The following is a 27,355-nucleotide window of genomic DNA, read 5'->3' as shown; positions in this document are numbered from 1 at the left end:
GAAGGATGGATGGATGGAAGGATGGAAGGATGGATGGATGGAGGGAAGGATGGATGGATGGATGTAGGGAAGGATGGATGGATGGAGGGAAGGATGGATGGATGGATGGATGGATGGAGGGATGGATGGATGGATGGAGGGATGGATGGAGGGATGGATGGATGGATGGATGGAGGGATGGATGGATGGATGGAAGGATGGATGGAAGGAAGGATGGATGGATGGAGGGAAGGATGGATGGATGGATGGATGGAGGGAAGGATGGATGGATGGAGGGAAGGATGGATGGATGGAGGGAAGGATGGATGGATGGAGGGAATGATGGAAGGATGGATGGAAGGATGGAAGGATGGAGGGAAGGATGGATGGATGGAGGGAAGGATGGAAGGATGGATGGATGGAGGGAAGGATGGATGGATGGAGGGAAGGATGGAAGGATGGATGGATGGAGGGAAGGATGGATGGATGGAGGGAAGGATGGATGGATGGAAGGATGGAGGGAAGGATGGATGGATGGATGGAGGGAAGGATGGATGGATGGAGGGAAGGATGGATGGATGGATGGATGGAGGGAAGGATGGATGGATGGATGGAGGGAAGGATGGATGGATGGAGGGAAGGATGGATGGATGGAAGGATGGATGGATGGAGGGAAGGATGGATGGATGGATGTAGGGAAGGATGGATGGATGGAGGGAAGGATGGATGGATGGAGGGAAGGATGGATGGATGGAAGGATGGATGGATGGAGGGAAGGATGGATGGATGGATGGAGGGAAGGATGGATGGATGGAGGGAAGGATGGATGGATGGAGGGAAGGATGGATGGATGGATGGATGGATGGAGGGAAGGATGGATGGATGGACGGAAGGATGGATGGATGGATGGAGGGAAGGATGGATGGATGGAGGGATGGATGGAGGGAAGGATGGATGGATGGACAGAAGGATGGATGGATGGAGGGAAGGATGGAAGGATGGATGGATGGATGGATGGAGGGATGGATGGATGGATGGAAGGATGGATGGATGGAGGGAAGGATGGATGGATGGATGGATGGAGGGATGGATGGATGGAGGGAAGGATGGATGGATGGAGGGAAGGATGGATGGATGGAGGGAAGGATGGATGGATGGATGGATGGAGGGAAGGATGGATGGATGGAGGGATGGATGGATGGAAGGATGGATGGATGGAGGGAAGGATGGATGGAGGGAAGGATGGATGGATGGAGGGAAGGATGATGGATGGAGGGAAGGATGGATGGATGGATGGATGGAGGGAAGGATGGATGGATGGAGGGATGGATGGATGGAAGGATGGATGGATGGAGGGAAGGATGGATGGATGGAGGGAAGGATGGATGGAGGGAAGGATGGATGGATGGAGGGAAGGATGGATGGATGGAAGGATGGATGGATGGAGGGAAGGATGGATGGATGGAGGGAAGGATGGATGGATGGAGGGAAGGATGGATGGATGGAGGGAAGGATGGATGGATGGAAGGATGGATGGATGGAGGGAAGGATGGATGGATGGATGGAGGGAAGGATGGATGGATGGAGGGAAGGATGGATGGAGGGAAGGATGGATGGATGGATGGATGGAGGGATGGATGGAGGGAAGGATGGATGGATGGACGGAAGGATGGATGGATGGAGGGAAGGATGGATGGATGGAGGGAAGGATGGAAGGATGGATGGATGGATGGAGGGAAGGATGGATGGATGGAGGGAAGGATGGAAGGATGGATGGATGGAGGGAAGGATGGATGGATGGAGGGAAGGATGGATGGATGGAAGGATGGAGGGAAGGATGGATGGATGGATGGAGGGAAGGATGGATGGATGGAGGGAAGGATGGATGGATGGATGGATGGAGGGAAGGATGGATGGATGGATGGAGGGAAGGATGGATGGATGGAGGGAAGGATGGATGGATGGAAGGATGGAAGGATGGATGGATGGAGGGAAGGATGGATGGATGGATGTAGGGAAGGATGGATGGATGGAGGGAAGGATGGATGGATGGAGGGAAGGATGGATGGATGGAAGGATGGATGGATGGAGGGAAGGATGGATGGATGGATGGAGGGAAGGATGGATGGAGGGAAGGATGGATGGATGGAGGGAAGGATGGATGGATGGATGGATGGAGGGATGGATGGAGGGAAGGATGGATGGATGGACGGAAGGATGGATGGATGGATGGAGGGAAGGATGGATGGATGGATGGATGGATGGAGGGAAGGATGGATGGATGGACAGAAGGATGGATGGATGGAGGGAAGGATGGATGGAAGGATGGATGGATGGAGGGAAGGATGGATGGATGGATGGATGGAGGGATGGATGGAGGGAAGGATGGATGGATGGATGGATGGAGGGATGGATGGAGGGAAGGATGGATGGATGGACAGAAGGATGGATGGATGGAGGGAAGGATGGATGGAAGGATGGATGGATGGAGGGAAGGATGGATGGAAGGATGGATGGATGGAGGGAAGGATGGATGGAGGGAAGGATGGATGGATTTGATCAGTGTTGTTCAGGATTTTTCTAAGTCTGTTCAGACATTCGAGAATAAAAAAGGTTTAAATCACTTTGGAGATGTTTTGATATTTAGACAGTCCAGTGTACCAGATGTACTATATTGGTACTATGGTACCAGTGCGTTGTTGCATCTCATGCTGTGCAGCGTTCTTAACAGGTTGAATGCTGCAGGCAGCTGGATTTGGACTTTAGCTGATTTCTGTTGTTTCATTCATTGCACTTGTGAGTCCCATCTTTCTTCTTTCTGCAGAGCTCTAAATGGCTGCTTTATCACGTACTCTTTACACGAGCATTTAAAGTCATTTGTCACTGGTAGATCACAGCCTGCAACAGTGAACATTTCCTGTGAAACGTGTACAGCTAAATGAAATCTGTTCAGTGGAACCTGTCTGTATTATTCTTCCATCAGATGATCCATGTAAAAATTTATATAATAAAGTTCTTCTGAACTGCTACAAGAGGTTTTTATATTGCTTTTGTTTTAGCAACAAACAGCTGAAACTTATCTCCATGTCATCAAACTGAAGATGTATGGACTCTTCTTATGCAGGTAAGATATTTACTGCTCATCCTTCTTTCAACTTGACCCAACTTAAAATCACTAAACCATCCCCCTAACCTGGGTTCATAACATCTACATAATGATCTTCTCAGTCCCACATGGCATTTATAATGGAAGCTATGACCTCAGAGTAACCTAGAGGCCCCCTTCTTTAGAAATTCAGATTTTCATTCTTAAGAAAATGGAAAAAGTCAACAGCTCTAGGCTCAAATGGTTTTTCATACTATGGTTTTATTTTCCCGCATACATAACCACACCTGGATGATGCTAAAAACACATTACAACATTTACCAAAGAGCGCACATGCATCCTAAAAGGAGGCCAATCATTCTATGGAGATGAGGCTCTAAAAATGCCCAAATGTATCTTTTTAACAGTCAAATTATTACTCAATAATTACTCTATTTTAACACCGCATAATCACCATTAAATTTCACTAAAGCACTGCTTCATTAGGCAGTTTAAGGTCCAGATTTATTACAGGCCTCATGCTAAACCTAGGCCAGCACAGTGACAGAAAACCTACAACCGCAATGCTATGCTGAATGTTGTGGTGAGAATATAAATTATGACTAACCCAAAATTATTTACGTTTTTCTTTCTTGGCCTCTATGACAACGTCTCACCACTCTTTATGAGCTCCAATACGTCGGCCATGGAAATGAAAATAAGAGTTAGAATAAAGGGCACAGAAACCTGATCCGACATATGACTGCTGTGCAGAATTTGTATCAGAACCCTTAAAATAAAATATCCCGCCAACTATAGCATCCATGCAGTCCTTTGGGACTGCAGTACTGCACACGTTGATACTGAGATAATAATTGTGATTCGATTTATTGTGCTGCTTTACCTAAAACTAACCAGCTTTTATTAAAGAACTAAGCCTGAAGTCCTACGTTTGCTCCTCATACAGCCCCTAAAGAAGCCAACCTCTGAAAATAAAAACCATAAAATCTTCAGTCTCCAAAACCACCATGGTAGACGCATGAGCTCAATGACCCATCAACAACTGGCAAACAAGGCTACAGCTGCCAATCACTTACATGTTATGTTGGATTTGTGCAGTTTGGAGAGAGCAGAGTCTCTGAAAAAGAGTTTAATTGTCGTTAGATTGCATTACTCAGAGCTCACGAGTGAATCCAATGGTCTGCTTCATCACCCCTCACACTCCTGTTACGTCCCCTCTTCATCCACCACAGTTGGCTGCAGCCAACACTCTGACCATTCACTCCATTTAAGTGATTAATCAACAACTATTTCCAGACACTCGCAGCACAGATGCCTGAAAGCTCCCAGACGTCACCCAGGAGAGTTGCATGATTGTTGCTATGGCTGTCGTGCCGCCAAGCTTCGGACGATTGGTGAGATAAACGATTTTGGTGGTTGTTACATCAGATGTGAAGCGGTTTATTGGTGAAAGACCCAACAGACGAGCAGCGATCATGTTAACAGGAGACAAAAGCAATGGAATTACCCAGATTGGTCCAGACTGAACCCTAAAAATCCCGCACACAGTGAAAGAGTAGAGAACAGTAGGGATTATAATTTTTAATCCAGACATTAATCCCAAATCCCAATAATTATCCCAAACAGATTTCAAACTAAAATTGCTGACAGAGTAAGTGATTATTGATGAATTATTACATAATTGTGAACTTTAAAGTTAGCAGATGAATTATTACAAAAACATATAATAACAGAACCCAGTCAAAAGATAATTGAACAACTTCCATTAAAATATGCCTGAGACCCACATGGGAACAAACGGAAAGGTTCTGGGTGGAAATGAATTAATTTAATCTTTTTTTCATCAGTTTAACTGATCCTTTGTTTTATCATAGATGCACCGACAGATCTGTGCTGACCGATGGTCTGGCTGCTACTTAAAGAGAGAGAGCAAGACTCCAGTAAATAATTAATAATCTACACTATTACAGGCTCTGCATTTTAAAAAATAAAACCATTTTAAAATATGAAAACACTAAAATTCACAATGAATTCATGGAAGATATTTCTACAGCAGGAAGGCTTTAAGTTTACAACCTAAAGAAAGAAAGGGAAGGAGGTAGGATGATTTGACTGAATTGAGTTTGTAAGGTGCCTTGAGACGACTTGTGTTGTGAGTTGGCGCTATAGAAATAAAACTGAATTGAGTTGGATTAGGCCAATGGGACAGCAGGCTTTGGATTGGGTGGAGGAGGGACACGTTGAGGTGTGTTTAGTGGGTGTCTGATAGCTATTAGTATGAATGGGTGCCTTAATTCAATTAAATTCAATTTAAAAATACTTTGTTCATCCCAAAGGGAAGTTAATTGACATCAGATAAGAGACCTCAACAGGTGCCTCAAGGAGCCTCGTACAAAAGCTTCTGGTGAGAGGGGTGGAGGACTGGCACCAGGGGGACAAGTTCTTTCCTTTTGCTTCCTCTTGTCCAGTTTGATCATCTTCTTCAGACTGGGGGGGGGGGGCTGATCGAAGCCAGTAGCAGCGGGCACTGCAAATATTTCCTTTTGTAAAGTCAAACTATTGTTTCTAAACTTCATAGTTTATCTCTTTGCTTTGCTTCTCACATACTGAGTATTATGGGAGTATACGGTTGTATGTTGTGACGTGGCTGCAAACCCTCCATATTAATTGAAATAAATCTTTCCTGCTCCTTTACCAACAGAACTGCTGTAAAACGGCAATAATTCAAGTCCTCTACAGCTACATGGATAATTTAACTTTAATTAAGAGCTTGAGTGGAGACCTTGAAGGTGCGAAGAACAGACTGAAGAAATATATCAGAAATTACAGCACTGTTCATTTTCTTGGTACAAATGAACTCTTTTACCTCCTGTTTCTTTAAGGTACAGAACTGAGAACAGATGTTTGGTTTGTAACAGACATCTAGGCCGAAACTTTATAATATCAAAGAAAATAAAGCAACCTGTAAGTGCATGGACCACAGACAAATTGTAGACATTATGGGCCAATCTGCTGCCTGCATTGTGACATGTATGATAAAGGACCAGTGAGTAAGTGGACCGAGGTGGTATGAAAAAGAAACGACATAAAATAGGCCATAAAGGCCCAGGAGATATTTACAAACCTGATGATAGCCATAACAAGTGAGGCGATGCACTGAGCACACGGGCGGCAGGGAGGACAGGCAAGTAATACAAAGATGCTCAGAACATGATTGTAGGGGTTGGAGGTGGGACGAGAATGGAGAGGGGAGTAGAAAATGACGCCTAGGAGGCAACACTGCACTTAAAGCCGTCGTGGAGCTAAATGTTTGTCACAATGAAAGAGTGTTGACTGTTGGCATCATTGATCACCAGAAACCTTCCATCAAACAGAACAAATTAACACAAAACCTGACCAGCATAATGGGAAAAACATACTAAAACACATCCCAGTAGAGGGTAGAGGTGCCGGGACAGAGCTATTCCTGGCCAATACTGACAAACAGGTTTTCTTTGAGATCCAACCATCTGATTTCAATTGATTATACTAACGTCTACACCTCTACAAGAGGTTAGAAGTGAAAAAATGTGTCGATGATATGGTTAGTAGTTTTGAATCCAACAGAAAATGAATTACAAGATCACCCACATTTACATTTATTCTTTAAAGCATAACCTTTATCTAAGCTTTATTAAAGTAAAAACGTTTTCTTAGTTATATGCATCTAATTATTAGGTAGAAAAAAAAAGGTGTTTAAGTCTTTGACCTGCTGGTCACAGATTAGAGTCAATTTTGACCCCCGGTTGACAGACTGGTGCATCTCAGCTACTGAGAAACATGTTTTTGCTAAGGTATAGTGTTTCTTTTCATCAGTCCAGAACTGGGTACAGCCGAAATGCTGTGACCTGATTCCTCATGAAACGGTCTGAATGGCGACGAGGATTAAAACCACCAAGAGATTAATCAACATTATAAACTGAAAGTTGCTCAATGAAGGACAAACCCTGTGCCCTCATGACTGAAAAATCAATCGATATGGTGTGTTCTGGTTTATTGACCTGCTATAATGTAGAGACATCCAAGCTGGACCAATATAGATAGCAGTTTGGTTGTTTATCTTCTCACAGATACTTGGCTTTTGTTGTGTTTTTCTTCAAATAAGTGACAGGAATTGGCCTAATAGCATGGAGGTTAAACATCCACCTTCAGTGAGGTTATAAAGCCACGGCATCAACAGCATTTATAAATCCAACCTTTTCCTGACTTGAGGAGTGTTTTTAAGAAGCAGCTTTAAAATGAACTCAAAAAATGTCAGCAAACCCAGATTTACAACAGCACACAACAACAACTACAGGCGAGCCCTGAAGGCTTACTTAAGTCAAAGACGTCCAACATCTCAACTGGTTGTTAGAAACTGTCAGCTCTGTGTGATTATAGATACAGTGAGAAAGAAGGGGAAGGAAGACAACCTAAACACAGGAACAGATGGAGGAAGAAAACAGAGAGAAAAGATGCAGTCAATGAAGAAATAAACTACATACACCAGCCCCAAGTTTCAGGGTTTTGTCATTTACTAAACCAAATGAGCCAAAATAAAAAAGCTGTGCCTGAAAAAGTAAGTACACCCATGCCACTAGCGTTGAATTTAAGAAATCAGATCTTGCAGTTTTCTGGAGCATACAGGTGAGTGTTGACACAATGCCAAGGTGAAAAAATACATCTAATGACCTTAGAACAGGTATTCAGAGGAAAGAAATCAAAAAATCTGTAAAACGTGACAAATTAGTTTTTTTTGTTGCCCTCCTGTATCAAAAAGACTGCTGCTGCCGTGGTCAGACGTCAGCAGTTTTGCGCTTTAAAGTCCTTGTCCTCGTTATTGCCATGGCTGAGACAAAGACTTCCTCATAACGCCCAAATTGTAACTTCTTTAGGCAAACTTTGAAGCTTTACCAGTCCAGACAGCAGCATCTCTGCTCTCTGCTTCTCCTGCCACACCCCCTTACATCAGAACCTCTGAGCATTATGTCACAAGTTCTGGCTGGGCTGTGGTCCAGAGAATTATCCCCGTTGGATCATGTTATACATGAAAAAACACGTATAAGACATTCTTGCATATAAAATAATACAAACACCATTAGTATGTAGTTTATTTATGTTTTTATTTTATACTTAATTTTTTATCGTCACACAAATGACTTTAATGAGACACCGTCACACAGTAACAATAGCAGCACCGCGCACTGCACTGACGTCTGGAGGCAGAGCTTCAGCCTTCAGTGGGTCAGTGGAAACACAACTGGTACTGTACCAAGTAGAGCGAAACCGAGCGGAGCGGAGCTGTGCCGCCAAAAACGAGCCAGTAGAAAAGGGGCATATCTTTACCTCTGATTTGTGCTCAACTCTTAAATCAGAAGAGGGTGATTCTGGTCTTTGAGTGCCAATGTCTAAAGGTTTTAGGTGATTCCTGTGCTCAAACACACCTGACAAATAGTTTAATTACCGCCTCAGTCTGTCAAAAAGTTCTGCCAGAAACATTTGGAGATTTATTTATTGAAAGCAGATGTGTTCAAGCAGGGAAACAAGAGATGCACCGTTCAGAGTTTTGTGGTAGAACTCCGATTTTTGTAGAACATTGACCTGCCAAAACTGATTTCCATTTAAGAGGTAAAATATGAGGACCAGAGGCAAAGCTGCAGCGTGTGTGTGGGGCAGGGTTTTACTATAATTTCGAAAGAGACAAAATTATTACATAGGTAATATTTTAACGGATTTTAACATCTTCCATCAGTGGTTGGCATGGAATAGTATTATTAAAACAGCGATTTCTGTGCACGATTCACTCAGAAAGTTCCAAAACGCCACCAACATTGTCAAATCCAGCTGGTTCGAGAGCCGACAGAGGTCAAACGTTCAGAAGGATAAAACAAAGCATGGTCTTTCTGTTGTCTGCTGACAGTTTTGCTTTCTCTCTCTCTCACAGGCCAAATAACTGCAGACAACCGTAGAAAGTAACATTTCTTTTTTAACTGTTTCTTACGTCTCTGTGCTTCCTCTGACTTCATCTTTTAATGCCTCACTGATACTTAAAAGTATCTACGTTTCAGGCTTCATTAAGTAACAACTTCTTCATCCCAGAGCGTTTTTATGGTCATCTGGTAGCGCTTAGGTCGAATGCATTCATTGATTAAAAAAGAAAAAATTTTTTACTTTACGACTGGCCAGTCACTAGTCAGGGCTGATTCAGCTGAGAATTGGCCGATTCAGGTTACCAGACAATAATTTCTCTGAGTGTCTTGAAGGGAACATCTAAAACATGGAAGACATGGGTCCAATGACCCTCCTGGGGTTTAGAAAGATACAAAGGACTGAAATGATGCTGGTTACTTTGGTACTTTGCCACTTGGTACATACATAAGTTGTAATCTATTGCCTCACACTTGCACAAGGACAAAAAGGAGCAGTATACCACAGGTTTATAGGATAAAAGGGTAAAATGTGCTTGCTATCTAGGCGATTAACAATATGACATTCAACTTTGGTCAAAGGACCCAAACCGCTAGAAAAAAATACAACATTGAGTTGAGACACCTTTATTTGACTGCAGGAGCACTAAATCACATACATTTCTTCGCTGCCAAAGCAAGCACAGCTGCAATATACAGAGCCAGTTAATGGATTGGCCGGAGTGTGTGAAGAAAAACTCATGTAAAAGTTAATCACACGTTGGTCATCTGCAGCGTGATTTAGAGGGTGATTAGGATGTTCTACTTCTGTGATTTTAATAATAACAACTAAAAGGTTCTTTACGCAGAGTTCTGAACTTGTGTAATGAGGTCACAATCACCTTGCGTCCTTTGTTCAAACTTTAGAACCAAAATTAAACAAAAATAATGAGGAAAACAGTTTAAAGGGACTCAGCAAACCTTATACACTGCAATACTAATGTTACTTAAATAATGTTCATTGCATAGACTCTAAAGTCTAAATCTAAAATAAAACAATTTTATTGTGGTAAAAATTTAAATCTTTCTAGGCAAGTCCACGTTATTCATCAATTTTCCAAGGTCTGGAAGTAAATCTAAACTGTGACCCTCAGATGAAAGGAAATAGGATAAAGTGCTCAGAAACAGCCAAAGCACCACCAAGACTAAAAACCTGCAATGAACTGGAAACTGCAGGAACAGCAATGTCACAGAGTAAAGACAGTTTTACATCCCCATAGACTGAAAGGGTGCAAACCAAGAAAAACGCCTCTTCTACAAAACAGACACCTTCAAACTAGACTCAAATTTAGATAGGATAGGTTGAGCTGTTTGGTCACACTAACAAAAAGTGTGTTTTGAGGAGTCAAGGTGTACCAGCTGTCTGGCATGGTGGTGGTAGCATCATGCTATGGGCCTGTTTAAATGCCAGTGACAGAGCTGCATGGCAGAAAGTACATTAAAATAGTAAACAAGGAGGTCGACCTGCGAATTCTGTCCCTTCACCCTGAAACAACCCTTGGTTGTTCCAACAGGTCAATGATCTGAAAAACGAAAGTTACGTATGTAACTACGGTTCTATGAATCCCGGATGACCGCCAGAGATTCTCTGTCACTCAGAGTCCTTGCTTCCGCGAGAAGATTCTGTAGGAACAGAGCCTCGGATGACGATGGCATATATAGCCTCTGTGGTCATCCGGTGTGTCACAGGTTCTGTTGGTATAATTACTCGAACTGCGCATGCGCGAAGGGAACATTCAGTGCTTTCAGCACCGCCCTCTGGCGGTCAGTAGGGATGAAATAGAATACACTTGAATGGATAAAGCAAGCTACCATCAGGCTTCTGGGATTGGCATCCCAAAGCTGGGCATCAACCTTCTTGAAAATTTGGGATCTATACTTGGAAGCTGGGTCTGGGCCAAGAGAACAAAATTTAAATGAGCTCTACATATTCTTTCAAGAGGACAGGTCAGATATCTAGAAATAGTTATGCCAGAAGCTTATTGTGCATTTTGAGAAGAGACATTTAACCAAGTATAAGGGAGGCTGTAAGTTTATATATCTGAGCCTTTATGTATAATTTTCAACCACAATGAATAGGAAAAAATCACTTTACCCTGGAAACTTTCTTAAAATAAATGATTAACGTTCAGTCAACTGACAACTACCGTCACAAGGATTTTAGAGCAGAAAGGCAGTTAGGATATAGGCCAATAATTAGCTAAATCGATTGGCTCTAAAGTGTTTTTAATCAGAGGTTGGAGAACTGCATGTTTCAGATTTCCAGGTACCACACTAGAAGGCAGACTGCTATTAACAACAATGGAAACAACAATAAAAAGGCCCTTATTGGGGGCAGCTGAGGTTTTCAAATGACCAATGATCTCCACTAAGGATGTTTTCACAGAGGTGTTTAGTTTGTTTAGGAAGAGCTCTGCTTCATTTCCCCCCTGGGTATGGCTTGTTTGTGTAAACGTGAACACAGAAATCGCACTAGGGTGCAGACCAAAAACAACAAAGACTCCCTCCTGCAAGCGGTATGGGTATGATTCCAGACAATGGCGTGATTATGGTGTGAATGTGATCAGACACAGCTACCAGGTGTAGATTCACAGTGTTTTCTATTAGCTCAGAACACAGCATCTGCTTCCTGTACTTTCATTTGGTACTCTTGCCCCAGACACATCTGACCAATAAACGGACTGAATCTTCTCATCTGGTTTGTAGCGACAGGTTTCGGTTCGTTTGGAGTTTTGTCTTCGTGAAAAGAAAATGAACCACTACAAAAAGTTACAAGTGAACAAACTCATCAACTGATTTGGACCACAGTAAACACCTGCAGGTGTGAAAACGCTCTGAAAAAAAGTCAGTCACTCACTCAAACTGTTTAAAAAAAAAACAGCAGCAAAGCAAGGAAAAGAGACTCTTTCCCACGGCAGGATTTTAAAATTGTCACTTGATTTTCAAAAGGGGAAGATTGGTCCAAAAATTGGCATAAAAATCCTGCTGTGTGAATCAGGCACAAAGGGTTATAATCAGAATGTGAGATAAGACCTGTAGTCAATGCAAACCTATCAGTAAAGAATTGGAGAATATTTTCACAAGCAACATGTGAGGGCTCAATCCAGATTGTTCTGAATGCTCCACAAACAATAGTCTTAAACAGAACACTACAAAAAACAAAGAGGATCTACGAGGGTTGATTTTAACTGAAACTCTACATAAATAAGACCCTGTTGCTGTTAGATGCAACTATATTGACCGATGACAGTAGCTTCTAATGGTGTGGATAGACAGGTGCATTTACTGCAAATTTAAGGACTATGCTGTTTCTGTGCCATTTTCCTTATTGCAGCCTAATCACATAAATTCTCTCAACCAGTCATTTAAGTTTTTGTAAAAATGAATCAGAGGACGAGGTGAGAAAGGACATTTTCCTCCCCAAAGAAGATAATGATAGACTACAAAAAAATAAGTAATTCCACAAAGAAAGCCTTATTTTATTTAGGTAAGAGTGTAATGGGTCAACGAACCACACTTACACAGCAGAGTTCCTCCAGGGCGCCACAAACCAACTATCAAATCAATTCAGAAGATAAAGCTGCTCGAGTTGCAATCTACAAATATGCAGAATGACACACAACGAGCTCAAGGTTGGAGCAGGTCCCAGTGTTCAGAGATCTATTGTTAACTTCTCTGCATATTAAAAGTGGCCAAGAGCTCTTTTCATGAAAACAGCAATCATTTTCCTTTGGCAAATGAGACCATTATATTACAGTGAATAACCAGTTTTAGACTCATTATGTTCAGCACCGAGATTTGTTTCATATTTTCACATTTCCTCGCCTCAAACAAAAAGGGAAAAACCTTTTTTTTTTTACCTTAATTGTTAATTAATTGTTACCCATGCATGGAGTGGGAAAAGCATCTGGAAATTCAGTCCTCTTCTAAATAAATGGGATACTTGGTGTAATTAATCAAAATGTATTTGGATATGAAAAAAGATTTCAGAATTCCCTAATTTGTTTTTCCAGGCGTGCAACAGGGATGGCCATGGATCACTGAAGCTTCGACTGTCCACTGGTCTGCAACCTGCAGCTCTGGAGCCAGATGTGGCTCCATGGGTCCTCCACAGTGGCTCTTAATAATTTTGGCCAAGGATTATGCAGAACTGAGCAGGTTGGTTTTTATTTGGTTTGGTTCAATATCGGCATAGAAACTCCACAACAGAATGAGACCAATAGAGAAAGAAAAAACCCCTTCTTTGATCTGTCATGTTTTCCCATTAAGCTGCAAAATTCTTGCTTCTTTTCCATTGAATAACATTTTTTTGTTTGTGTTGTCTAAATCAAATCAAATGATCAATTAAACTAAACCAATAAAAACAATATTGCTTATCCTGGATCTTGGATTCAAGCAAACATGCGTACAAAACAGATGAGTAAAATAAGTTTTGTATAATAGGAGGAAGGTCTGAACAGTTCAGTGCTTTAGCAGGTTCAGTGGATGGAATAGAAACACCACTCTGGTTCCTTAATCCATCTGTGAGGGATTTACCCCCTCCCTAACAGGTGCTGTTTTATCACTGGACTGACCTGTAGCTCCTTCCTGCTCTGGCTCCTCCGCTGGCGCTGCTTCTGCCACTTTGAGGCTTTTTGTCTGCTGCTTTGGACCCATAATTAGCGCTTATCTGGACATCGGCGTCGCATCCCACTCCTGACACCAAGTGTGCAGGGTTCCAGCTCCTGACAGCAGTTCCATATGTCACACTGCTCTTTCTAAAGCTGCAGTCGGTATACCTGATCTGAGTCTCATTTTGTATGCAAAATCTTTTAGTTGCTTCATGATACAACAGTAGACAAAAAAACCTTATAGATAAAAAACAATACGAAGTCTATTTTGGCTAATGTCAGACCTCTGGTCTGACCTAATCCCAGTCTGGATTTTCACATAATGGGGCTGGATCAACGCTGGCCTGTGTAAGTACGAAACCAGGAGGTGACCGAGGCAGCAGCAGATGAAATCATCCCTCCAGGATTACCTAATGGCTGGGAAACCTGCAGAGCACTCTGGGAAAGATCCATGGACTGAGAGGGGATGTCACAGAATCGTGGACTGGGCACCGTCTCCCAGTCCGTACCCAGGTCCGTCTCCTCATCTGTCACCGGTTAATCTCCACTCTCCTCAGTTGGCCCCGACACCTCTGGCTCAACAAACTCCATTGACTCTTGCAGGTCAGAGCTCACTTCAAACGGACCAGTCCGGCCCAGGTTGTTGTTGTCAGGGGCAACCAGAAACATGATGTTCCTGAGAGTGTGATGAGGGTGAAGCTTATCACTGTTGACATGCTGTGAGAAGCAGAGGTGGAGGATGTTGGTGTCGGCTCTCAGACGAGAGCACATCCTGGAGCTCACTACACACATTTTCCCTATGCAAGAGGAGAAGCAAGGCAGCAGAGACCCAGCTGATGTCACAGCAGAGTGACCGAGCTGGCAGAGGCCCGGAGAACCACCTACCTGTCTGGACGCTGGATCTGGGATGACCAAAACGGAGAGACCAGCATCAGCATCATAGGCGCTCCGGTTGCTTTGCGGAGCAACAGAGACTGCTCCGCCTACTACAGCTGGGTGGAGGAAAAGAGCACCAGCCCTGGTCCAGAGCTTGACCACATTAATCCAGCTCACACCATCAGTGCTGCACTGTGCTACGCCACCCAGCTCGTCACCATTCTGTCCCACATCCTGGACGTCAACCTGCCCAAGAAGCTCTGCAACAGCGAGTTCTGTGGAGAGAATCTTAACCGGTACCGCTTCACCAGATCTTTGAACAAGCTCAACACCAACTAAATAAGAATATTAGAAGTACAAAAAAAACAGCACCTGTTAGGGAGGGGGTAAATCCCTCACACCATCCATAAAAGATGCAAACAACTTTTTTTTTTTTAGGTTAGATCATTTTTCAAAGGGTTTTACGCCTTTAGAGAAATGTATATACTAGAAGCGAGGGCAGAAATGGCTCTTTGATTGGAAATGGTTGCTGACTTCTTGAGTGTCCTTGACTTTCACACAATTGAATGAAAACATGACTGTACAGTACATGCCATCTCCTAAAAAACAAGCCCCTCAGTGAATCATTCATTTATCACCACAACAAAATGGCCAGATTAACAGGAATTCATCTGTTATGACCTCTGCATCTCCTTGACAAGTTGGTCCCTCATACAAAGCCTCGACCAGTCATTCAGCAGCAGCATCCAAGCATCTCCTCCTTGTCCTGATCACTAACTCTCAACACAGCTTCCTGAGACTGTGGGGTTTATTCCTGCTGTGATAATCATCTCCAAACCCTCTTTGTCTCTGACCGGGACAGTTGCCACTACTCCACACCTTACAGCATGAAACATGGGGAATACTGCAGGTCTGCAGGATGGTCACTTTAACAGAAATAGTCCAACATTAAAACAAATGTGCGTGTTAGAACCGAACCTCAGATATCTGACATCGAAATGAGAGATTAGATTACAAAGGAGGGGAGTTATCTCAACTGACACTAGATCAAGAAAGAAACCCATTCAGACAAATTCTAATTAAAGCAAATAAATAAAAACATATTTCTTGTTTTTGGAGAAAAAAGCTTTCTGTTGAAAAAAATCAATTGGCTACTGATACGTTTCATTACTGTGCCAGGTGTGGTTTTCTTTGCCATAGAAAGTATTCCAGGTGGGATAAAGATGCATTCAGCTGTTCACTTCAGCCCAGAACATGGAAATCAATAAGCAGCGCAGCAAATCCAGGTCAAAGGATTGCGTTAAGAGCTTTCAGAAGTTTATACAAGGATAAGGGCTGATAATGCTGATGTATGAAGTTAGTACTGTTTGAGTCAGATATCTGACTGATTAAATATTAACTGGACTCCTGTCATGACCTATTTAAACTATCCCCTTGTACAATCCCCTGTAAGGTCTCCAAAATGACTCCATGGGGGATAGCAGCCTTGGAAAACAAAACTTGACAATCCAGGAAGAAATCATAAATAGACACCAGCTAATTTAACCTGTCTGCCACAACATTTAAAGCTGGATTCCCCCACAGGCTGAGTGTCACTGTCAAGACTGACAATCACTTTATGTGTCTGACATGTGATGAATAAGAAGCCCAAAGTGTAATCCAAAAAAGGATTAAGTTAAAAAAACAAATGCCCTGAACAAGCCCGTTTCTGGAGACTCAGATTTTACAAAATCATCTAAATTGCAGGTAATCATCACATAATGTGAAAAAGATTTTAATATAGAAATGTTGGCCTCCTGGAAAATACAGGGGTTGGACAATGAAACTGAAACACCTGGTTTTAGACCACAATAATTTATTAGTATGGTGTAGGGCCTCCCTTTTGCGGCCAATACAGCGTCAATTCGTCTTGGGAATGACATATACAAGTCCTTCACAGTGGTCAGAGGGATTTTAAGCCATTCTTCTTGCAGGATAGTGGCCAGGTCACTACGTGATACTGGTGGAGGAAAACGTTTCCTGACTCGCTCCTCCAAAACACCCCAAAGTGGCTCAATAATATTTAGATCTGGTGACTGTGCAGGCCATGGGAGATGTTCAACTTCACTTTCATGTTCATCAAACCAATCTTTCACCAGTCTTGCTGTGTGTATTGGTGCATTGTCATCCTGATACACGGCACCGCCTTCAGGATACAATGTTTGAACCATTGGATGCACATGGTCCTCAAGAATGATTCGGTAGTCCTTGGCAGTGACGTGCCCATCTAGCACAAGTATTGGGCCAAGGGAATGCCATGATATGGCAGCCCAAACCATCACTGATCCACCCCCATGCTTCACTCTGGGCATGCAACAGTCTGGGTGGTACGCTTCTTTGGGGCTTCTCCACACCGTAACTCTCCCAGATGTGGGGAAAACAGTAAAGGTGGACTCATCAGAGAACAATACATGTTTCACATTGTCCACAGCCCAAGATTTGTGCTCCTTGCACCATTGAAACCAACGTTTGGCATCGGCATGAGTGACCAAAGGTTTGGCTATAGCAGCCCGGCCGTGTATATTGACCCTGTGGAGCTCCTGATGGACAGTTCTGGTGGAAACAGGAGAGTTGAGGTGCACATTTAATTCTGCCGTGATTTGGGCAGCCGTGGTTTTATGTTTTTTGGATACAATCTGGGTTAGCACCCGAACATCCCTTTCAGACAGCTTCCTCTTGCGTCCACAGTTAATCCTGTTGGATGTGGTTCGTCCTTCTTGGTGGTATGCTGACATTACCCTGGATACCGTGGCTCTTGATACAACACAAAGACTTGCTGTCTTGGTCACAGATGAGGCAGCAAGACGTGCACCAACAATTCATCCTCTTTTGAACTCTGGTATGTCACCCATAATGTTGTGTGCATTTCAATATTTTGAGCAAAACTGTGCTCTTACCCTGCTAATTGAACCTTCACACTCTGCTCTTACTGGTGCAATGTGCAATCAATGAAGACTGGCTACCAGGCTGGTCCAATTTAGCCATGAAACCTCCCACACTAAAATGACGGGTGTTTCAGTTTCATTGTCCAACCCCTGTATATCTATGTGCTGTGTGTGCATACGTCAATGGCTCTCAATAAAAATTTAATATTTCCTCCTGAAAGATTAGGGCCAAACTGACTGCTACCATCTTGATAAAAACCCATTTCCAAGTGAAGAAAGCTAATCCCATAACACGATGCTGCCACCACCATGTTTTAATGTGGGCATGGGACCATTTTGGTAATGCTCAGTGTTAATTTTATGCCACCACTGACCTTTCACAAGTCTTTGAAAGTTTTCACCAAGGCCTGGAGGTTTTCTCACAACAAAAAGGTGTCAATCATGCAACCCTGCTTCTTATTCCATACATATGGAGATATGGCAGATGGCTGTCACATGTAGAACCAAAGCCATCCTGGCTGGGACTTTCTAAAGCTCCTTCAGTGTTGCTGTTGGCCTCCTGGCAGCCTCCCTCACCAGTTTCTGTCTTATCTTTATCATTGTATTGTCTTTACAGCCCAGAAACCTGGGATTTTAACAGGCAATTTGGAGAGTCACTGTATCTTCAGCTGTTGACCTGACAGGATCCATCAGTAGATCATCTACTATATACCAAGCTTTCATCTTAAAAGGTCTTTAGGAATCACATTGCTGGAGCTAAAATACAGTTTTCTGGCTGTTTCTTTATAGATTACACTGAAAACGATGAAACAAATTGACTTTTGTCATCCTCACATCCTTTCAGGCTTCTTTGCATATGCTTCCTTTAGGCAACGCCACGGGACAATTAGCAAAAATCAGTATTTATATGCAGATGACAACAGGTTTTAAACTTACAATCTATTTTTAGTTCTACTTTAAATACAGAAATGTATGCCATAAAATGTGCTGTATAGAACCTCCTCATGATTTCCTGTGAATATTTGGACCATTTTCCTGGGTTTTTTCCGTCACATGTTCTGTGGCGCATATCAGGCGTACCATATGGAGAAGCAGGTTGCCTACGTGTGCCAAGGCAGCTTTGCTCTACAACAAAAGATATCCAGAGACGGCGTCTTAATTGCTCAATTGATTTCAAATCAGGGCTGCATCTGATATCAAAGTAGACAAGTTGCATTAATAAAATTTAAACCTGTGTTTGTATGCTGCTTAGTAGGAAAATATTGAAAATAACAGGTTTAATATTGACCAGTAAAACAAAACAATAAATGTAATATTCATCTAATTATTTTCCTTTGCTCCCTCTGTGAAGTTGTAGATGTGAGTACAGGGACAGCTGTTGTTCTACCTAAAAATATACCACAATCTGTTGTCCACTGTGGAAAAAAAAAGCAAGTCCTGCAGGAAGCTCCCTGTGGGGGAAACCTGCCAAAAACGCTCAAAGAATTCACACATTAAATCTGAGAGTCGCGTTCAGACAGACGGCCTGCTGCAGAACTACAGATCAGTCTGCTAAACTCATCTGCAATCAGAGGGTAAGGTGTGCAAATCAATCACATTTATTTTAATCATTTCAATATTTACATTACTTTAAATAATCATGGTTTTTTCCTGTTTTAATGCATGAAAACTAAACATCGACGAGCTCTCCGCTGGTGGATTAACATACTTCAAGGCTTTGAAAAGTTTTACTGTTTTAAATACAGAAGGATTATGCATTAACAACAAATATAAATACATCACGTAACAATGACTCGGACCTGTGTGGTTCTATGATTGTTTTATATTTATGAGACAAAAAACAAGCCAATGTCAGTTTCATTTAGAAAGCACTTTGCAAACGATTGAAGAGGTGCGCCATAAGTGCAACAAAGGGGGAAATGTACCACTAATGTTCAAAAAACAAACTAAAATTAATATTAGGTTTACTATATTTGAGTTGAATATTAATGAGAGGAGTTTGTTTTTCATACCACCTTAAAAGCTTCTAAGCTTTAAGCAGGTCTTATATTTAGGTTTGATACCACAAGCAAAGTGATCACGTCTATCATGTTTGGATCTTGTAACATCTGGACCTCCACGTTCTGAAGCCAGAGAATAAAAAAAAATAAATGTAAAAAAATCCTAAAATCAATCAAATAACTAATAGAGGTTTTGGGCTCATGTTTTATTTTTCCTGGTGGTAGGATTTTATATGATAAAGAGAAGAATGATATATACCAAAATATGAGGAAAGCAATTAATTAAATATAAAACTTTCTTGAAATCACTGATGTAACAAAATAAATGTAGGTTTACTTTGGCTAAAAGTTGTAATTAAAAACAGATTTTCAAACCAAACTCAAAAGAGAAGCCAAATATTACACTAAGATTTAAAATAGTAAATTGAATGGGCCCAAAACAAATATGTATGATTGGTTTAATGTTCAAATAAGATGACTTCAGCATTATTTTTATTCGAGAGAATGAAAGATTCAATTCACGAATGCTTAAATTTCATTTAGACAGTCTAAATAAAGGCACCATATCTAATGAAAACACGATAGGGCCCAGAACGCAGCCTTGAGGAATCCCCCATGTAATTGTTGCAAAAGCTGAAGATCATTTAACTTCATGCGGTCAGTCAGCTTTGTTTATTAGCCTGCCTTTCACCAACAACGACAAATTAGAGGCGGAAGCACAGCTATGATTTTTCTCTAATTAAAAAGTAATTTTAAAGGTTTATTTTTTTTTAAGTCCTTGGGGTTGCTTAAGCTAACAAGCAAGTCCAACATACAGCGTCTTTTTGTAGCTGATTTCAGCAATTTAAAACCAGTCAAACTGAAACTATCACTGCGATTGAATGCTATGTTAGCAGATACTAACAGTCTACAACTTCTCAAGAGATTGTTGTTTTTTCAGTTGGACAACATCTGTTTTTCCATGTGAAGCTACCTTGGTTTAGCCTGCCGGACCCAACAGTCTGCCAGATCATCTGCGACTCACCTGTCGGCTCCAGCAGAACCGGATGACACTGTTGGATTATGCGTCCTGTGCTTTCTCTTAGCTGTTCCAGATTCCAAACTTAAAATTGTCTGATTCGCTAGATAATGATGTGGCGGATGGATACAAAATATGTCTGCTTAACTGGTTAGTTTCCAGTACTCCGAAGATGTATTTACTTTGCCATATGGCATCTTTCTACTACAGGTATGGGAATAATTTGATACCTTCACAGAACCTCACTTTAAAAAGTCCGAATTAACACTTTAAGGTGGTTTTGCTGCTGCTGGTGAACTGACATAATTGAGAAATAACAAAAACAAAGATAGGGACCATCTCTGAGGAATGTATGTTTATTTCAAAACTAAGGATCCTGTTTCATGTTTAAATTAGTAAGATTCACATTCAGTTTAGGGTATAAATCAGCTGCTTATACAACCAACACCCAAAGATTTTAATCATGAAGGTGAGAACATTTCACTTCTTTAAGAAGCTTTATGTCTGAAGAAACTCACATGGTAGCACCACATGAGTTTCATCTGGAATACATATTAAAGAAATGTTTGTTAAATGTTACAAGTACAGACCTAATTTACTTGATTTTTGTAGGGGGTGTGTGCAATAAAGAGTGAAAACTCGACGATCTTTGTTCCAATATCATTGAGTTTGTGTCTTCAGCGAAGTCATAAATCCCTCTGCAGAGTCACTGGGGTGAGGAGGGAATAAAAAAACGGATTCTTAACACACTGACTTGGAAATCTTTCTTCAGAGAGATAAAGGTCAGATTAATATATTATAAAAGTTTAGCTTTCAGGAAGCAATTTTGACCATGACTTCCTCAATAACTCTTACATATGAAAACGGTCAGTCTCAGTCCAACGGTGAGGAAGGAGGGCACCTTGACAGCCTGCAGCTTGGTTACACCCAGTACAAAGGAGACGTGGTGGACGCTCAGCAAGGGAGACCTAACGGATCTCTCCACAGGGTGGAGAGCAATTGAGGGGAGCTTCTCAATAATTTAGAGTTATTATTCCAGTTTGGGTGGTGTCAGAGTTTGACAAGACAGTCCTAACTCTGTCCAGCAAGACAAGATGTTCTGAATGGTTGAAACAGACCCATTAATATTCATTTATGAATTTTTTGGTGTTACTGTATGAATCACAGATTGTTTTTGTCAAAATCAGTTATATCAAGCTTGTTTTTTTTCGGTTTCATAATCTCAAGCTCATTTTGACCTGATAGAAAAGTACAAAAGGTTAATTTTATGATATAATCTTAAAATAAAATATGATCTTGAGAGAATACAGTTTTATTATCTTTATAAAACAAGACCTTGAGACGATCCATGCATTGGGGCTATATATTACCCCTAAGGTGTCCTGGCAGGGGACGGTAACAAATGAAACTGGGTGGAAAACCACAACTTTTTAATTTCTGCATCATAACCACTCTGTCATCTGAAAAACTGGCTTTGCTTCTAAAAATAATGACAGTGAGAGAGAAGAGTCGTTCCTGGTTTCCACACTTCTGTTATTTATAATTAATCTCAAAATTACACCGTTTTGCAGATTATATTCAGAATGTCAGATTTTTATGTTCTGGAAGATAGAACATGGAGAAGAGTTTGGAAACAATTGCTTTGGCGATTTCTGTTTTCTGTAAGCTAAAAGCAATTTTAAATGTTTATTTTTCAAATAACGCGCCATGCCTACAGATTTTAAACACCGACCATGAAAACGAGCCTTTTATTTGTAATTATTGCCGGCACAAAACAACTGCACGGCCTGCTGGCTGACACTGTGTGTGGAAGACGTAAAGACACAGAGACATCAAGCACCAGGAGCTACGTTTCAGTCTCTGTTACCAATAATTGGAAAATGCCTTGATCTCCATATCTTCACATATTCAATATTTACTGATTGTTTTCCCATTTTTTTAAATCTTTTCCACAGATTAACTTATGCCCTATGAGACACTTATGACTGGCCTGTTTATTCCAGTTTCGAAATGTTTGCATGAAATACCTGAGTAAGCACCGTTAGGTGTTGAGATTGGCTGCATGGAAAGAAGAAAATTAGTTTTAGAAACTGCAAGTGTAAACACACTGAGCAGAGACTATAAATCAGCATTATTTAAATCTGCTCTACATAATATCCCACAGGAGATAAAAAAGGCAAAATTTCATTTATTGCCTTTTCTTGGGGTAATTCTATTAAAATGTAAGCAAGGACAAGGGGGAGAGAGGGATGCTCAGAAATTACACAGGAGGATCAGCACATCTATCACTGTCATCGTTCAAAGTTAAAGCTCGCGTGGAAATCAGTGTTTGGCAACTTCAAGGACTTTAAACCATTTCCTGCGGACTGCGGAGGTTTGTGTGAAGAAGAAGAAAATGTCAGGCTGAGATCTGAACAGATATTTCAGCCAACATTAACATGCTGCACATCCTCCAGGAAAAGATGCCTACAAAACATTGAAATCAATAGATAAATAGAGCTTTTTTTTGCATCACTAGTAGCCTTTAGTTTTTTTTAAAATAATTTTTGACAGTAAGCAGACAGGAAAGGGGTGGAGAGAGGGGGAAGACATACAGCAAAGGTCGACTGGGCTGGGAGCTGAGCCCGTGGGTCACGCGTTTAACCCCTGCGCCAACGCAGAGCCCTTGAAAACCTTTTTTAAGTGGTAAAAAAATCCCATGTCAAGAAAATCTACCCAATTTTTAGTAGCCTGAACAGACCCTTAAAAATAAACGTCATTGAAGCCTTATTTTTACTTTGGTAAATTGATCAAAGCTTTTCTAAACTTCTAATCTTTAGCCACAACTTCCTGTTTCCCTGGGGAATAAATATGACGTGACACATCTCAACCACTGTCCACTAGGTAGGTCCAGGAACCATATTTATCATGATTAAACATCTGCAAAGCAAACTACTAGAGAAGTGCAAGATGATGCTTGAATCAAAGTATAAATGTGTGGAAAAACTCCTTGTGTCATCTCTACGGCACAGTGGACTCTCCGTGATGCTGTGGGTCTATTTATTTTCTTTATCTGCCCAGCAATAAAAGAAACATGAAATATTTTAATGTTTGTCTTAATGAAAAAAGGTTATGTTTTCCTGGTCTAGAAAAATGTCAAGCTAAAAATACTCACCAAATTTAATAGTTTTTTTTACATAAAATTCCAAAAGATTATTTAAACAAATTTGTTTTTATTATTATCTTCTAAAATGCACTAAACTCAATATTTTAAAGAAACAAACAAGGTAGTCTGATTTCTGTAGGAAAATAATTTGTAAATCATTGCAGATCGAAACTCCTGATATCCTGAATTTTTCCGGTTTATAATCTTTTCTAGATTTCTTTTAGTAAAAGTCACTGGATAGATCTGGTCCTATTTAGTATTACATTGAATCAGAAGCAAAGATATGACTGATAAAGATAAATACTCTGAGTTGCATCTTACATTTTCCATTTTAAGAAGATTTTAATTTGTGTCTATCCTTTTGGAAAAGCCTCACATTGCAAAAATCATCCCGAGGGCCGCATATGGCCCCCGGGCTGCACCTTCGACACCCTGGGTCTAGAAAATGTTTCTTCTGTTGCCAGCAATAAGGACCAGAACCTTCTGGTGAAACCCTTTTTGTATTTTAGGCTCGTTTTATGGAAGTAAAATGAAACATGGCTTATAAAAGGATAATACTTTGAGTTGTACCAAAAATTTGTGATTAAAGAAAATATAAATTTGTCAGTAAAACTATCATAACAGAGCTCATTTGCATCAGCTCCATTTACTGGAGGGCCAAATTTACCGCATTCTTGAACTGAAGTCAGGAATCAAAAGGCCGCAAACGGCCACCAGACCACACTTTGGACACCTCGGCTCTATGGTAAAGTTTTTTTCAGTTGGTGGATTTGGATTTTACTGGTTTGTAAGCAGAGGACCCAGACTTTACTGGTTTGTAAGCAGAAGACCCAGACTTTACTGGTTTGTAAGCAGAGGACCCAGACTTTACTGGTTTGTAAGCAGAAGACCCAGACTTTACTGGTTTGTAAGCAGAGGACCCAGACAGTTTGGAGAAAAGACATCAACACCTACCAGAAACACTCTGTAGGCATCTTTTCTGGTGACGGAGCCCCAGCACGGGTCTGTGTCGTTGTACTTCACACTTCCAGCGCTGCAGGAGTGGTTCCCGCTGCACGGAAACACAAACAAGAACAGTCTTCTGTTTCACCCCTTGTTAATTGGTACATGGACTGAAGCTTTGTAGCGCCTTTACAGTCGTACCAACCATTCTTTACTCTAGAGCCACATTCACCCATTCGTATCCATTCTCACTAACGTGCACACATTCCTACACCGATACGCAGATCGGCAGGCAGCTTGTGGTTAAGTGCCTTGCCTAGGGGAACATAGAAATGTGGCAGAAGAAGGATGGAATCTAACTAACAACTTTCAAATTGCAAAATGACTACTCTTCCCACTGAGCCACTGTCGCCTAGCGTACAGATGATACCAAGCAGCATCCTCACAGGGTGAAGGAATCCATAAATGAGCTTTTGCACAGAAGAAAACTTCCCTGTAACGATTAAAGCTAAAGTTCTGGGCACAGAGAAGCAAACAGCTTCGACATCTCATTTAAAGCTCCAATTTGTTCCTGTAGCAAGGTCAAACTGGAACCTCTGTGGACCAGGGCTTAATGCAGTAGGAACCTATCAGTTTTCTTCACATCTTCAGTTAGAACAGCTTCATCATAAGAGCAGGCAAAGGCAGACAATAAGGCAGATTAGATTTTTATAAAGCTTATATGATAACTCTAATAGGCCTGCACTGTTTCAGGAAATCCTGACTGATGGGGAACATTTCTTATCTTCTGTTTGTCCTCCCGCTGTTTAAGAACTGGCCACGGCTTCTCAGTGGGGTCGAGATCAGCAGAGTTTCCTGACCAGAGGTCCAAAAAATGTTCTGATCTTCAAACCTCTTTGTTTATACTTTAACCTTGCGAGACCGTGCTCCATCATGCCATCACACCCTTTGCATTTTATGCACAAGAAACAACAAAAAGTGGTACATAATTGTGAAGTGGAGGGAAATGATAGAAGGTTTTTAGTTTTTTCCAAATAAAAGTGTGAAAAGTGTTGCATGCATTTGTATTCAGGCTCCCCGAGTCAATACTTTATAGAACCACATTTCTCTGAAGTTAGGTCAGGGAAACTACTGTTTTTGGTTGCACTTGACTGTCTTCTTTGTGTTTAAAGTGGACAGTGCCAGAACCAGCCTGTGGACCAGTCCAGTACCAGTCCCCTACTGCTGATTCGACTGGTGTTCCAGCCTCTGTGATTTTAATAGTAACAAACAGTATGTGTGATTAATATTTTAACCACACACGAGCAGTAGTACTTTGAACATCAATTTTCACATATTGCCCCAGATTCTCAGTTGGAATTATATCTGGACTTTGACTAGGCCATTCTAACACATCTCTTAACAAGGTTCCCTGTCCCTGCTGAAGAAAAGCATCCCCAAAGCATAATACTGCCACTACCATGCTCTTTTGAAGACAGTTGGTTGCGCTGGATATGATTTAGATTTATGAAAGTAAAGGGGTTTAATACAAACGCATTCAATACATTTTGTTTGTAAAAACATTTGAAAACCAAGCATCATTTCCTTCCACTCCACTTAACAATTATATAGTAGTGTGTGAGTTTACAGCACACCGTCTTCCTGCCACCCAACCGATCTTTGAGACCACCTCTAAGTGTGGGGGTGGTATGTTGTAATCATCTGTGTTTATATAAGCCTTGTTTCTTATTTGAAAAAATGAAAAAAGACAGCTTCAAATAAGCTGATGTAGAACTGCTCTAGGAACAAATAAGCTGATAATTTTTCAAAAATACAGAAAATGTCTTTTTTATTTAAGAGCTATTTGCAGTAAATGATTTGCATCTGATTAGTCTGAAGAAAAATCTAAAAATATTGAGGATCGTTCCGACAAGCGAAGCTGCAAAAAGCATAAAATATAAAACAAAAGCACAAATTTTCCATTTCTGAATGAAATATCAACAAATATCCACAGGCATAAAAACATTGTTACAGGAATAGTTTGTTGTTAAAAATGTGTCAATTAAGCGTAAAACTGATGGAAAACAAAAAGGAAGCAGAATCAGGTAAACAGCAGAAAAGCTGTATCAAGAGTAATAAAATTACTGGTAATAAAAGTACTGAAAATATCATGAACTTCAACTGTCACAATCATCCCCACAAAATAAAAACACTAAGGGGGGGTTGGGATATTTGTGCCCAATATTCTTGGTATCTTATTTTGAGCATTGCAACCAGAGTTGCAATAAAAACATTTCTGAAAGCAAAACACAAGAAGAAGCAGCAAGAGGTGAGCGGGTCTGCAGGCTTTTGTCAATGAAGCTTTATTGTTTTATTCTACGAGTTCAGGGGGTCACACAAGGACCAAAACGTGACAGCAAGAGAAGGAGCGAACCTTCTGAGTAAAGGTTTTACAAAAAGGCCAAAATTGGTCTCACCAGGCAACTTCCATGAGCGATATCGGCACAGCAGCGGCGTAGATGGCCAGGTCTCCGTACAGATAGACGATGATGCAGATGTAGAACATGTTGACTCCGACTGAAACACAGAACGGATGAAGACATGAAGAAATCAGGTTTGTATGACGAGCAGATTCATTAAGTAACTCAGGAGGTGACAAACAAAACACATTTTTTATTTACGACAGCCATCCAAAAACGTCATCATGATTGATGGCTGAATGTCAAACAAGCTGCATCTCTCTATCTGAGGCAGCCTCGGGACGCCACAGGCACATCTTTTGGTTTAATTAG

At 41.2% G+C, this 27,355-nt stretch overlaps 1 protein-coding gene across 1 annotated transcript in view; it reads right to left on the bottom strand.

Moving 5' to 3' along the window:
• LOC124864884 (transmembrane protein 104-like) overlaps nt 1–27,355 on the bottom strand; it is a 70,447-nt gene that overhangs the window by 22,863 nt on the left and 20,229 nt on the right. The window contains exons 7-8 of the mRNA XM_047359845.1: nt 27,041–27,140; nt 24,597–24,693 (exon numbers count right to left, since the gene is read on the bottom strand). Coding sequence (XP_047215801.1) covers nt 24,597–24,693; nt 27,041–27,140 — 197 coding nt within the window. The remainder of the gene's footprint in view (nt 1–24,596; nt 24,694–27,040; nt 27,141–27,355) is intronic.

This window comes from Girardinichthys multiradiatus, chromosome Y (genome assembly GCF_021462225.1).
Source record: "Girardinichthys multiradiatus isolate DD_20200921_A chromosome Y, DD_fGirMul_XY1, whole genome shotgun sequence".
NCBI lineage: Eukaryota > Metazoa > Chordata > Actinopteri > Cyprinodontiformes > Goodeidae > Girardinichthys > Girardinichthys multiradiatus.
This window is presented reverse-complemented; position numbering and strand designations above follow the sequence as displayed.